Source organism: Mobula birostris, chromosome 5 (assembly GCF_030028105.1).
Source record: "Mobula birostris isolate sMobBir1 chromosome 5, sMobBir1.hap1, whole genome shotgun sequence".
NCBI lineage: Eukaryota > Metazoa > Chordata > Chondrichthyes > Myliobatiformes > Myliobatidae > Mobula > Mobula birostris.
In genome coordinates, this window is record NC_092374.1 from 3,140,745 (window position 1) to 3,153,577 (window position 12,833).

Below are 12,833 nucleotides of genomic sequence, written 5' to 3' on the forward strand. Positions count from 1 at the left end.
GGCCTCCTCATCCATCACTCACCCTCCGCACCCATCACCCACCTGACGCATTCATCCGTCATCCTCCCCGCCCGTCACCGTCCCTACCAGTCACCCATGCGACACATTCATCATCTGTCACAATCCCCACTTGTCACAATCCCTACCCAACACCTACCCGACACATTCATCACCCACCAGACACCCTCCCCAACCATCCATCACCCACCTGACACATTGTATCATGTCACCTCTCATCCTTGTTCACTCCAACAAGAAAACCCCTTGCTCACTCAACCTATCCTCGTAAGACTACCTCTTTATTCCAGGCAGCATCCTGGTCAATCTCCTCTGCCTCCACATCCTTCCTATGAGATGACCAGAACTAAAAACAATATTCCAAGTGTGGTCTATAAAGCTGCAACTTATCTCATTTGTGTAGGTCTCAATCCCCTGACTAATGTAGGCCCATATGCTGTATGCCTTCTTAACCACTCTATCAACTTGTGCTGCCACTTTGAGTGATCTATGGAATAGATCCCTCGGTTCCTCCACACTTCTAGGAATCCTGCCATTAAATCTGTATTCTGCCTTTAAATTCAACCTTGCAAACTGAATCACTTCACATTTTACTGGATTGAATTCCATCTGCCAGATACCGCATTTCTCTCCCCTGTACTCACTCTTGTCCGTAACCTGCTCCGCGGGAAGTATATGCGAGAGTGGGAAAGGAATGAGCAGAGTCCCCTGCTGTCGAGGTTGGTGTTTGTTCCAGTGTAAAATGTATTCACCCCCACAGTTTGATTCCAAACAAGCTGATGAGAGAGTGGAAGGAGCTGTTCTTCACGCAGATGCCCATCTATGATCAACCAGATGCACAGCTTGAGGCTTCAGGCGAGAGAGCGGTGGATAGCATTGAGCAGGCCAAGATGCACTTACTCAACTCGCAGGATTATGAAGATTACCAGGTATTAATATTAATACCATCCGAACACAGCTCAGTCCATCACCCCTGCGTACGAGGTGGATTCCAGTCCGTTGCTGTGTCACGGTGTGATCGCGGGCGGGGGCTGTGTCACGGTGTGATCGCGGGCGGGGGCTGTGTCACGGTGTGACCGCGGGCGGGGCTTTGTTTTGAAAGGACAGGCAGGAAGGCAAAGATGATGAGGTAGGTAGCGCTGAGGAAGCAATGCAATTGCCGCAGGACTTAGACAATTGGAGGATTGGGCAAGAAAGTGACAGATGGAATACAGTGTTGGGAAATGTATGATCATGCATTTTGGTAAAGGAACAACAGTGTAGAATATTATCACAATGGGGAGAAGGTTCAAACATCAGAGGTGCAGAGGGACTGAGGAGTCCTCGTGCAAAACTCCCAGAAGGTTAATTTACAGATTGAGTCTGTGGTAAAGAAGGCAAATGCAATGTTGACAATTATTTGTGTTAGGGATCTGGATCAGCAGCTGGAAGACTTTTGGCTTGTATGGGAGAGCGAGGAGATTATTGATCAGAATTACAGGGAAGTAGTCACACTGAAGTTGCAGGAGGCGAGTAGCTAGGTGACTGTCAGGAGAAATGGAAAGGTGAATAGGCAGTTAGCACAGAGCACCCCTCAAAAACAAGTATACTGCTTTGGATACTGTTGTAGGGGATGACCTCCCGGGAGAATGCCACGGCGACTGGGTTACAGGCACTGAGCATGGGTCCGTGTGCAGAAGGGAAAGAGGGAGAAGAAGGGAGCGGTAGTGATAGGGGACTCAATAGTGAGGGGAACAGACAGGAGATTCTGTGGACGTGAACGGGACACCCGGATGGTATGTTGCCTCCCAGGTGCCAGGGTCAGGGACATCTCAGATTTCATCCACAACATTTTGGAGAGGGCATGAGAGCAGCCAGATGTCTTGGTACATATTGGTACCAATGATAAAGGAAGGAAAAGCCAAGAGGTCCTGAAAAGAGATTTTAGAGAGCTAGGTAGAAAGCTGAGAAGCAGGACCTCCCAGATAGTAATTTCTGGATTGCTGCCTGAGCCACATACCAGTGAGGGTAGAAACAGGATGATTTGGCAGATAAATGCGTGTCTGAGAAGCTGGTGCAGGGGCAGGGCTTCAGGTTCTTGGATCATTGGGATCTCTTCTGGGGGAGGTATGACCTCTTCAAAAGTGACAGCTTGCACCTGAACATGAGGGGACCAATATTCTCACTGGCAGGATTATTAGAGATGTTTTGGGGGGGGGAGGGGAACGTCAACTCAGACCATGAGAGGCCTGCGTCAGGCATTTTCATGCCTTACAAGGCGCATATTGGAAGTCTGTGTGGGGCACCACTCCTCACACAGACTAGAGCTGTTTGGGAGGGTTCAAATAAATTTGGCCGGGGTGTGGGAACCAGAGTGATGGGACTCAGGATAGGACGGATGGTAAAAAGATAAAGATAGCATGCAGTCAAACTGTCAGGAAGAGCAGGCAGGTGATGGGACATAGTTGCAGCCAACAAGGTATCAGTATATCAGGAATGCAGAATCAAAAAGGGTAGCAAATTCGGTACTCAAGGTGTTGTATCTCAATGCGGTGGATGATCTTGTTGCACTATTACAGATTGTGAGGTATGATGTTGTGGCCATCACTGAATCATGGCTGAAGGATGGTTGTAGTTGGGAGCTGAATGTCCAAGGTTACACGTAGTATCGGAAGGATACAAGGTAGGCAGAGAGGTTAGGAAACATAGAAAGATAGAAAACCTACAGCACAATACAGGCCCTTTGGCCCATAAAACTGTACTGAACATGTCCTTACTTTAGAAATTACCTCGGGTTACTCATGGCCCTCTATTTTTCTAAGCTCCATGTACCTATCCAGGAGTCTCTTAAAAGACCCTTTCATACCTGCTTCCACCACCGCTGTTGGCAGCACATTCCATGCACTCACCACTCTCTGCGTAAAAAAAAAAAACGTGCCCCTGAAATCTCCTCTGTACCTCCTTCCAAGGACCTAAACTCTGCCCTCTCATGTTAGCCATTTCAGCCCTGGGAAAAAGCCTTTGACCATCCACACGATCAATGCCTCTCATTATCTTATACATCTCTATCAGCTCTATCGTAGCTCCAAGGAGAAAAGGCCGAGTTCATTCAACCTATTCTCATAAGGCATGCTTCCCAATCCAGGCAACGTCCTTGTAAATCTCCTCTGCACCTTTTCTATGGTTTCCACATCCTTCCTGCAGTGAGGCGACTAGAACTGAGCACAGTACTCCAAGTGGGGTCTGACCAGGGTCCTATATAGCTGCAACATTACCTCTCGGCTCTTAAACTCAATCCCATGATTGATGAAGACCAATGCATCGTATGCCTTAACCACAGAGTCAAATGAGTGACCTATGGACTTCGACCCCAAGATCCCTCTGATCCTCCACACTGTCAAGAGTTTTATCACTAATGCTATATTCTGCCATCATATTTGACCTACCAAAATGAACCACCTCACACTTATCTGGGTTGAACTCCATCTGCCACTTTTGCATCCTATCAATGTCCCGCTGTAACCTCTGACAGCCCTCCACGCTATCCACAACACCTCCAACCTTTGTGTCATCAGCAAACTTACTAACCTATCCCTCCACTTCCTCATCCAGGTCATTTATAAAAATCACGAAGAGTAAGGATCCCAGAACAGATCCCTGAGGCACACCACTGGTCACCGACCTCCATGCAGAATATGTCCCGTCTACAACCAATCTTTGCCTTCTGTGGGCAAGCCAATTCTGGATCCACAAAGCAATGACCATAGGATCCCATGCCTCCTTACTTTCTCAATAAACCATGCATGGGGTACCTTATCAAATGCCTTGCTGAAATCCTTATACACTACATCTACTGCTCTACCCTCATCAGTGTGTTTTGTCACATCCTCAAAAAATACAATCAGGCTTGTAAGGCACGACCTGCCTTTGACAAAACCATGCTGACTATTCCTAATCATATTATGCCTGAACAAATGTTCATAAATCCTGCCTCTCAGGATCTTCTCCATCAACTTACCAACCACTGAATTAAGACTCACTGGGCTATAATTTTCTGGGATATCTCTACTCCCTTTCTTGAATAAGGGAACAACATCCGCAACCCTCCAATCCTCTGGAACCTCTCCCGTCCCCATTGATGATGCAAAGATCATCACCAGAGGCTCAGCAATCTCCTCCCTCACCTCCCACAGTAGCCTAGGGTACATCTCGTCCAGTCCCAGTGACTTATCCAATTTGATGCTTTCCAAAAGTTCCAGCACACCCACTTTCTTAATATCTATATGCTCAAGCTTTTCAGTCCACAATCACCTAGATCCTTTTCTGTACTGAATACTCAAGCAAAGTATTCATTAAGTACCTTTGCTATCTCCTCTGGTTCCATACACACTTTTCCACTATCACACTTGATTGGTCTTATTCTTTCACATCTTATCCTCTTGCTCTTCACATACTTGTCGAATGCCTTGGGGTTTTCCTCAATCCTGCTCACCAAGGGCTTCTCATAGCCCCTTTTGTCTCTTCTAATTTCATTCTTAAGCTCTTTCCTGCTAGCCTTATAATCTTCTAGATCTCTATCATTACCTAGCTTTTTGAACCTTAAGTAAGCTTTTATTTTCTTCTTGACTAGATTTACAACAGCCTTTGTACACCACGGTTCCTGTACCTTACCATCTTTTCCCTGTCTCATTGGAACGTACCTTTGCAGAACTCCACGCAAATATCCCCTGAACATTTGCCACATTTCTGCCATTCCCAATTTATGCTTCCAAGTTCCTGCCTAATAGCCACATATTTCCCCTTACTCCAGTTAAACGCTTTCCTAACTTGTCTGTTCCTAGCGCTCTCCACTGCTGTGGTAAAGGAGATAGAATTGTTATCACTATCTCCAAAATGCTCTCCCACTGAGAGATCTGACACCTGACCAGGGTCATTTCCCAATACCAGATCAAGTACAGCCTCTTTTCTTGTCAGCTTATCTATATAATGTGTCAAGAAACCTTCCTGAACAAACCTAACAAACTCCACCCCATCTCAACCCCTTGCTCTAGGGAGATGCCAATTGATATTTGGGAAATTAAAATCTCCCACCACGACAACTCTGTTATTATTACACCTTCCAGAATCTGTCTCCCTATCAGCCCCTCATTGTCCCTATTACTCTTGGGTGGTCTATTAAAAACACCCTATGGAGTTATTAACCCCTTACTGTTCTTAACTTCCACCCACAGAGTCTCAGTGGACAACCGTTCTATGATGTTCTCCTTTTCTGCAGCCGTGACACTATCTCTGATCAGCAGTGCCACACCTCCACCTCCTTTGCCTCCCTCCTTGTCCTTTCTGAAACATTGAAAGCCTGGCACTCGAAGTAACCATTCCTACCCATGAGCCATCCAAGTCTCTGTAATGTCCAGAACATCATAGCTCCAAGTACTGATCCATGCTCTAAGCTCATCCTTTTTGTTCATAATACTCCTTGCATTAAAATAGACACATCTCAAACAATTGGTCTGAGCGTGTCCCTTCTCTATCACTTGCTTATCCCTCCTCTCGCAACTCAAATGGTACTTGTGGCTGACAAGGGAAGTCAATGCTAATGTAAAAACAAAAGAGACGGCATACAACAAAGCAAAATTTATAAGGTAGAGGATTGAGAAGTTTTTAAAATCCTACAGAGAGCAACTAAACAAATCATTAGAAGGGAAAAGATAGAATATGAAAACAATTTATAAAATAATATCAAAGTGGATAGTAAATGTTTTGTCAAGTATGTTAAAAATAAAAGAGAGATGAGAGTGGATATAGGACCACTAGAAAATGAGGCAAGAGAAATAATAGCAGGTGACAAGGAGAGGGCTGATGAACTAAATGAGTATTTTGCATCAGTCTTCACTGTGGAAGACACTAGCATTGTGCCAGATGTTGTAGTGTGTAAAGGAAGAGAAGTGAGTGCAGTTACTATTACAAGAGAGAAGGTGCTCAAAAAGCTGAAAGACCTAAAGTTACAGAAGTCACCTGGACCAGGTGAACTGCACCCTAGGGTCCTGAAAGAGGTAGTGTTAGAGATTGTGGTGGCATTAGAAATCATCTTTCAAAAATCATTGGAAAAAATCTGCCGGATGAACCTGTTGGAATTCTTTGAGGAGATTACAAGTAGGATAGGTAAAGGGAATACAGTGGATGTTGCATGTTTGGACTTTCAGAAGGCCTTTGACAAGATACCAGACATGAGGCTGCTTACCAAGTTAAGAGCCTGTAGTATTACAGGAAAGTTACTAACATGGTCAGAGCATTGGCTGATTAGAAGGCAGCAGTGAGTGGGAATAAAAGGAGCCTTGTCTTGTTGGCTGCCAGTGACTAGTGGTGTTCTGCAGGGGTCGGTGTTGGAACTACTTCTTTTTATGCTGTATATAAATGATTCAGATGATGAAATAGGTGGCTTTGTTGCCAAGTTTGCAGAAGTACCAGTTGTTGAGGAAACTGGTAGGCTGCAGTAGGACTTAAATGGATTCAGAGAATGGGCAAGAAAGTGGCAAATGAAATACAATGTTGGAAAATGCATGGCCATGCACTTTGGTCGTGGAAATAAATGTGCGGACTATTTTCTCGATGGGGAGAAAATCCAAAAATCTGAGATGCGAAGGGACTTGAGAGACCTTGTGCAGAACACTCTAAAGGTTAACTTGCAGGTTGAGTCGGTGGTGAGGAAGGCAAATGCAATGTTAGCATTCATTTCAAGAAGTATAGAATACAAGTGCAGTGATGTGATGCTTTATAAAGCAATGATGAGGCCTCACTTTGAGTATTGTGAACAGTTTTGGGCCCTTCATCTTAGAAGAAATGTGCTGGTGTTGGAGACCATAAGACAAAGGAGCAGAAGTCGGCCATTTGGCCCATTAAATCTGCTCCACCATTTTATCATGAGCTGATCCATTCTCCCATTTAGTCCCACTTCCCCGCCTTCTCACCATAACCTTTGATGCCCTGGCTACTCAGATACCTATCAATCTCTGCTATAAATACACCCAATGACTTGGCCTCCACTGCCGCCCATGGCAACAAGTTCCATAGATTCACCACCCTCTGGCTAAAAAAATTCCTTCGCATCTCTGTTCTGAATGGGTGCCCTTCAATCCTTAAGTCATGTCCTCTCGTACCAGACTCCCCCATCATGGGAAACAACTTTGCCACATCCACTCTGTCCATGCGTTTTAACATTCAAAATGTTTCTATGAGGTCCCTTCTCAATCTTCTAAACTCTGAGGAGTACAATCCAAGAGCAGTCAAACGTTCCTCATATGTTAACGCTCTCATTCCCAGAATCATTCTAGTGAATCTTCTCTGAACCCTCTCCGACGTCAGCACATCCTTTCTTAAATAAGGAGCCCAAAACTGCACACAGTACTCCAAGTCTCACCAGTGCTTTATAGAGCCTCAACATCACATCCCTGCTCCTATACTCTATTCCTCTCGAAATGAATGCCAACGTTGCATTCGCCTTCTTCACCACCAACTCAACCTGGGGGTTAACTTTAAGGGTATCCTGTACGAGGACTCCCAAATCCCGTTGCATCTCAGAACTTTGAATTCTCTCCCCATTTAGATAATAGTCTGCCCGTTTATTTCTTCTACCAAAGTGCATAACCATATACTTTGCAACATTGTATTTCATTTGCCACTTCTTTGCCCATTCTTCCAATCTTCCAAGTCCCTCTGCAGACTCTCCGTTTCGTCAGCACTATTGGCCCCTCCACCTATCTTTGTGTCATCAGCAAACTTAGCCACAAAGCCATCTATTCCATAATCCAAATCGTTGATGTACAATGTAAAAAGAAGCGGCCCCAACATGGACCCCTGTGGAACACCACTGGTAACCGGCAGCCAACCAGAATAGGATCCCTTTATTCCCACTCTCTGGTTCCTGTCAATCAGCCAACGCTCTATCCACGTATGTAACTTTCCCGTAATTCCATGGGATCTTATCTTGTTTAGTAGCCTCATGTGCGGCACCTTGTCAAAGGCCTTCTGAAAATCCAAATATACAACATCCACTGCACCTCTCTTGTCTAGCCTACTTGTAATTTCCTCAAAAAATTGCAATAGGTTTGTCAGGCAGGATTTTCCTTTAAGGAAACAATGCTGAGTTCTGCTGATGTTGCCATATGCCTCCAGATACTCTGTAACCTCATCCTTGATAATGGACTCCAACAACTTCCCAACCACCGATGTCAAGCTAACAGGTCTATAATTTCCTTTTTGCTTCCTTGCCCCCTTCTTAAATAGTGGAGTGACGTTTGCAATCTTCCAGTCCTCCGGGACCATGCCAGAATCTATCGACTTTTGAAAGATCATCACAAATGCCTCCGCAATCTCCACAGCTACTTCCTTCAGAACACGAGGGTGCATTCCATCTGGTCCGGGAGATTTATCTACCCTTAGACTATTCAGCTTCCTGAGTACTTTCTCTGTCATAATTGTGACTGCGCACGCTTCTCTTCCCTGCCACCCTTGAGTGTCCGGTATACTGCTGATGTCTTCCTTAGTGAAGACTGATGCAAAATACTCATTCAGTTCCTCCGTCATCTCCTTATCTCCCATTACAATTTCTCCAGCATTATTTATATTGGTCCTATATCTACTCTCACCTGTCTTTTACTCTTTATATACTTGAAAAAGCTTTTAGTATCCTCTTTGATATTATTTGCTAGCTTCCTTTCATAGTTCATCTTTTCCCTCTTAATGAACTTCTTAGTTTCCTTTTGTAAGCTTTTAAAAATTTCCCAATCCTCTGTCGTCCCACTAATTTTTGCTTCCTTGTATGCCATCTCCTTTGCTTTAACTTTGGTTTTGTCTTCTCTTGCCAGCCACGGTTGCATCCTTTTTCCATTTGAAAATTTCTTCTTTTTTGGAATATACCTGTCTTGCACCTTTCTCATTTCTCACATAATCTCCAGCCACTGCTGCTCTGCCGTCTTTCCCGCCAGTGTCCCTTTCTAGTCAACTTTGGCCAGTTCCTCTCTCATGCCACTGTAATTTCCTTTCCTCCACTGAAATACCGACACATCGGATTTTGGCTTTTCTTTCTCAAATTTCACAGTGAACTCAGTCATGTTATGATCACTACCTCCTAAGGGTTCCTTCACCTCAATCTCTCTAATCACCTCTGGTTCATTACATAATACCCAATCCAGTACAGCCGATCCCCTAGTGGGCTCAACAACAAGCTGTTCTAAAAAGCCATCTCGCGTCTCACAGACATTCTACAAATTCTCTCTCTTGAGATCCAGTGCCGACCTGATTTTCCCAATCCACTCGCATGTTAAAATTCCCCAGAATTATCATAATACTTCTCTTCTGACAAGCCTTTTCTATTTCCTGTTGTAATTTGTAGTCCACATCCCTGCAGCTGTTTGGAGGCCTATAAATAACTGTCATCAGGGTCCTTTTACCCCTGCTATTCCTTAGCTCAACCCGTAAAGATTCTGCACCTTCCGATCCTATGTCACCTCTTTCTAATGATTTGATATCATTTCTTACCAATAAAGCCACGCCTTCCCCTCTGCCTACCTTCCTATCCTTCCGATACACCGTGTATCCTTGGATGTTCAGTTCCCAGAGACATGCATCCTTTAGCCACGTCTCAGTCCAGAGGAGGTCCACAAGAATGATTCCACGAATAAAAGAGTTACTATACGAGGAACGTTTGATGGCTCTGGGTCTGTACTCGCTGAAATTCAGAAGGATGGGGGGGGAAATCTCCTTGAAACCTTTCGAATGTTGAAAGGCCGAGACAGAGTAGATGTGGAAAGGATGTTTCCCATGGTGGCGGTAACCAGCACTAGAGGTCACAGCCTCAAAATTAAGGGGCACAGAGGTAAGGAGGATTTTTTTTTAGCCAAAGAGTAACGAATTTGTAGAATGCCCTGCCACAGACTGTGGTGGAGGCCAAGTTGTGGATATGTTTAAGGTGGAAGCTGATTGTTTCCTGATCGGTCAGGGCATCAAAGGATAAAGTGAGAAGGCAGGTGAGTGGGATCTGGGTTCAGCCATGATGGAATGGCGGAGTAGACTTGATACACTAAATGGCTTAATTCTGCTTCTATGTCTTATGGTCTTAAAATGTGATCGCAGTCCGGGGTTGTCTCACAGTGGGGGATTGCGGGCCGGGGCTTTCTCATGGAATGGGGTTTGGTTTTGTTGCATAGATTGTTGTTGGTGCCACACTTGGAATGCTGTGTGCAGTTTTGGTCAACTTGTTTTTGGAACGACGTTTAAACTGGAAAGAGTGCAGAGATTGTAAGGACGTTGCCAGGATTAGTCGTCGTTAGGTCGCATCTGGAATTTTCATTTGGCGGACGATTTCCCTCACGCTGCTCTGACATATTGGGAAATCGTGTACTCGGCAAGTTACAGCAGTGGTTTGCCTCCAGGATTAGAGGACCTGAATTATAAGGAGGGGTTGGCCATCTAAATTTTTAATCTTTGGAATTCAGGAGAATGAGGGTTGATCTTACAGAATTGTTTAAAATTATGAAGTGCTTGAGTAAGGTGGTTGGTAACAGTCTTTTCCCCAGGGTAGGGGAGTCCAAACTGGGGAACACTAATTTAGGGTGTAGGGGAAAGAGTTAAAAGTGACTCGAGGGGCATCTTTCTTAATGCAGAGGGTGGCGAGTACATGGAACGAGCTGCCAGAGGAACTGTTTGAGGCAGGTACAATAATTTCATTTAAGAATCACTTGGATAGGTGCAGGGAGGGGTTGACTTGGTGGGATATGGGTGAAACGCAGGAATTTAGGACTTGCTGATTGCCAGGGACTCTTCAGGCTGAAGGGCCTGTATTTATCCTGTATCGATTTATGATTCCATGTGGCCAAGGTACTGTGTTATTTGTCATGTATGTTAATGAACTGGAAGAGAATGTAGCTGGCATGTAGGTAGATTAACACCAAACTTAGTGGTACAGCAGACAGTGGTGAAAGGTTTTCTGAAGTTGCAACAGGATGCAGATCAGCTGGGAAAATGGGAAGGGAATGGCAGATGAAATTTATGGTGGACACCTGCAGAACGATGCACTTTGGAAAGTTAAGCCAAGACAGGACATAGAGAGGGAATGGCAAGGTCCAGGAGGGTTTCATTGATCAGAGAGACCTAGGGGTACAGGTACATAGTTCTCCGAACGTCGAACTGTGCTGTTTCTCACTTCTGAGTGATCCTGTTGTGTGCTGCCTTGTTCTGTCATCTGTTTGTCATGCACTTTCACATTCCCTTCCTCATGTGTTCTCTCAGTTACTCTCTCCTTACACTCTGTCTCTAATCTCTCTCTCACATGCCCTCTCCATCAGCCATTCTCTCACTTGTCTGGCTATTTCTCTCCCTCCCCCTCCCCTCTCCCCCCTCCCCCCTCCCCCCTCTCTCTCCCTCTCCCCGTTCTCTCTCCCCCCTCTCTCTCCCCCCGCTCCCCCCTCCCCCCCTCTCCCCCCCTCTCCTCCCCCTCTTCCCCCCTCCTCCCCCCTCTCCCCCCCTCCCCCCCTCCCCCCTCTCTCCCCCCCTCTCTCCCCCCCTCTCTCCCCCCCTCTCCCCCCCCTCTCCCCCCCCTCTCCCCCCCTCTCTCCCCCCCCTCTCTCCCCCCCCTCTCTTTCTCCTCCCTCCCCTCTCAGGCTTTTCCTCATGGCACCTTTCTCTTGTACACACTTTTTCATGCCCTTTCTCTTCTGTGTATTTTCTCTCCCCCTCCCCCCATGTTCTCCCCTCCCTCCCCCTCTCCACCCTCACATTCTTCCTCTCCTGTTCTCCCTCTCTGCTTACTCTCCCCATGGTCTTTCTTCAGCTTTTCATCTCTTGCATATGCTCTCCCGTGCTCTCTCTTACGCTCTCACACTTTCTGTCTTCTTTGTCCCTTAGCTGATGACTGGTGAATGGCAGCCTCCTGTAGATGGTGATATTCACGGCCCACCTCCAGATAACAATGTTCTGGGTCACGTGGTCAACCGGATCACTGAGATAGCCCATCCAGCCAAGGAAACGAGTCCACCACCACAGTTCCCCCCATTTCCCATCAAGGCCTGCATACTGGGCAAACTGCATGCAGGCAAAACCACCTGCCTGAAGCACCTAGCAGAAGGTAAGCTCTGAGTCAGGGAGGGTGGGGTGTCCAACACTACCAGATCAGTGTGCTGTGTGTCAACAGACCATGCATTCAGTCTGTCCACACTTCATGATGGACTGCTCACCAGAAGACTAATCATTCTTCTTTGTTGAGGAATGTCTTTACCTACCCCTGAGGAGGACAATCCCCTCCCATAGACAGCCTCCCCCATACACTGATTCCTTCAGTTTTACAAAATTGTGCACTCCAGTCCTGAACTTATGAAGTCAAGTGTCCAATTTGCCTTCTTCAATATGTTAACTACCTGTGCTGCCCACTTCAATGATCTTGGACATTTGTCACGGATTCTTTGTCCTTATGTCCCTTTGTTCCTCAGAACTCCCTAGTGTTATGTTTTGTAACTCCAAACTTAAAACATATTGAAAGGAAAACATGGGAGAGCCGAGGAGAACATGCACACTTTGAGTTTCACTTTCTTTAGTAAGGTGCACACATGACAGGGTGGCATGATGACATATGTCATTCACGTACTTTTACATATAACCCGTAATGAATTATGTAAACAACAAAGAATACTTAATCAAACAATATATTTACAATATTACTCAAATATTATTGAAATATTAAATCCACAACACTTCTCCTTGCTTAGCTATAAACTCTGATTCAATGTAGAAAGCATCTCAACTTGTATATAAGATCAATATACAATGTACTATTTCATATAAAA

General features: G+C 45.4%; 1 protein-coding gene across 9 annotated transcripts in view; it reads left to right on the forward strand.

Annotated features, from left to right (window-relative positions):
• The window catches only part of spef2 (sperm flagellar 2), a 216,674-nt gene that overhangs the window by 45,432 nt on the left and 158,409 nt on the right, over nt 1–12,833 (forward strand). For 8 of the 9 annotated variants that reach the window (XM_072257490.1, XM_072257494.1, XM_072257495.1 and 5 more), the window contains exons 10-11: nt 779–947; nt 11,899–12,118. In XM_072257490.1, coding sequence (XP_072113591.1) covers nt 779–947; nt 11,899–12,118 — 389 coding nt within the window. The remainder of the gene's footprint in view (nt 1–778; nt 948–11,898; nt 12,119–12,833) is intronic. The other variant, XM_072257497.1, reaches the window with a different exon arrangement.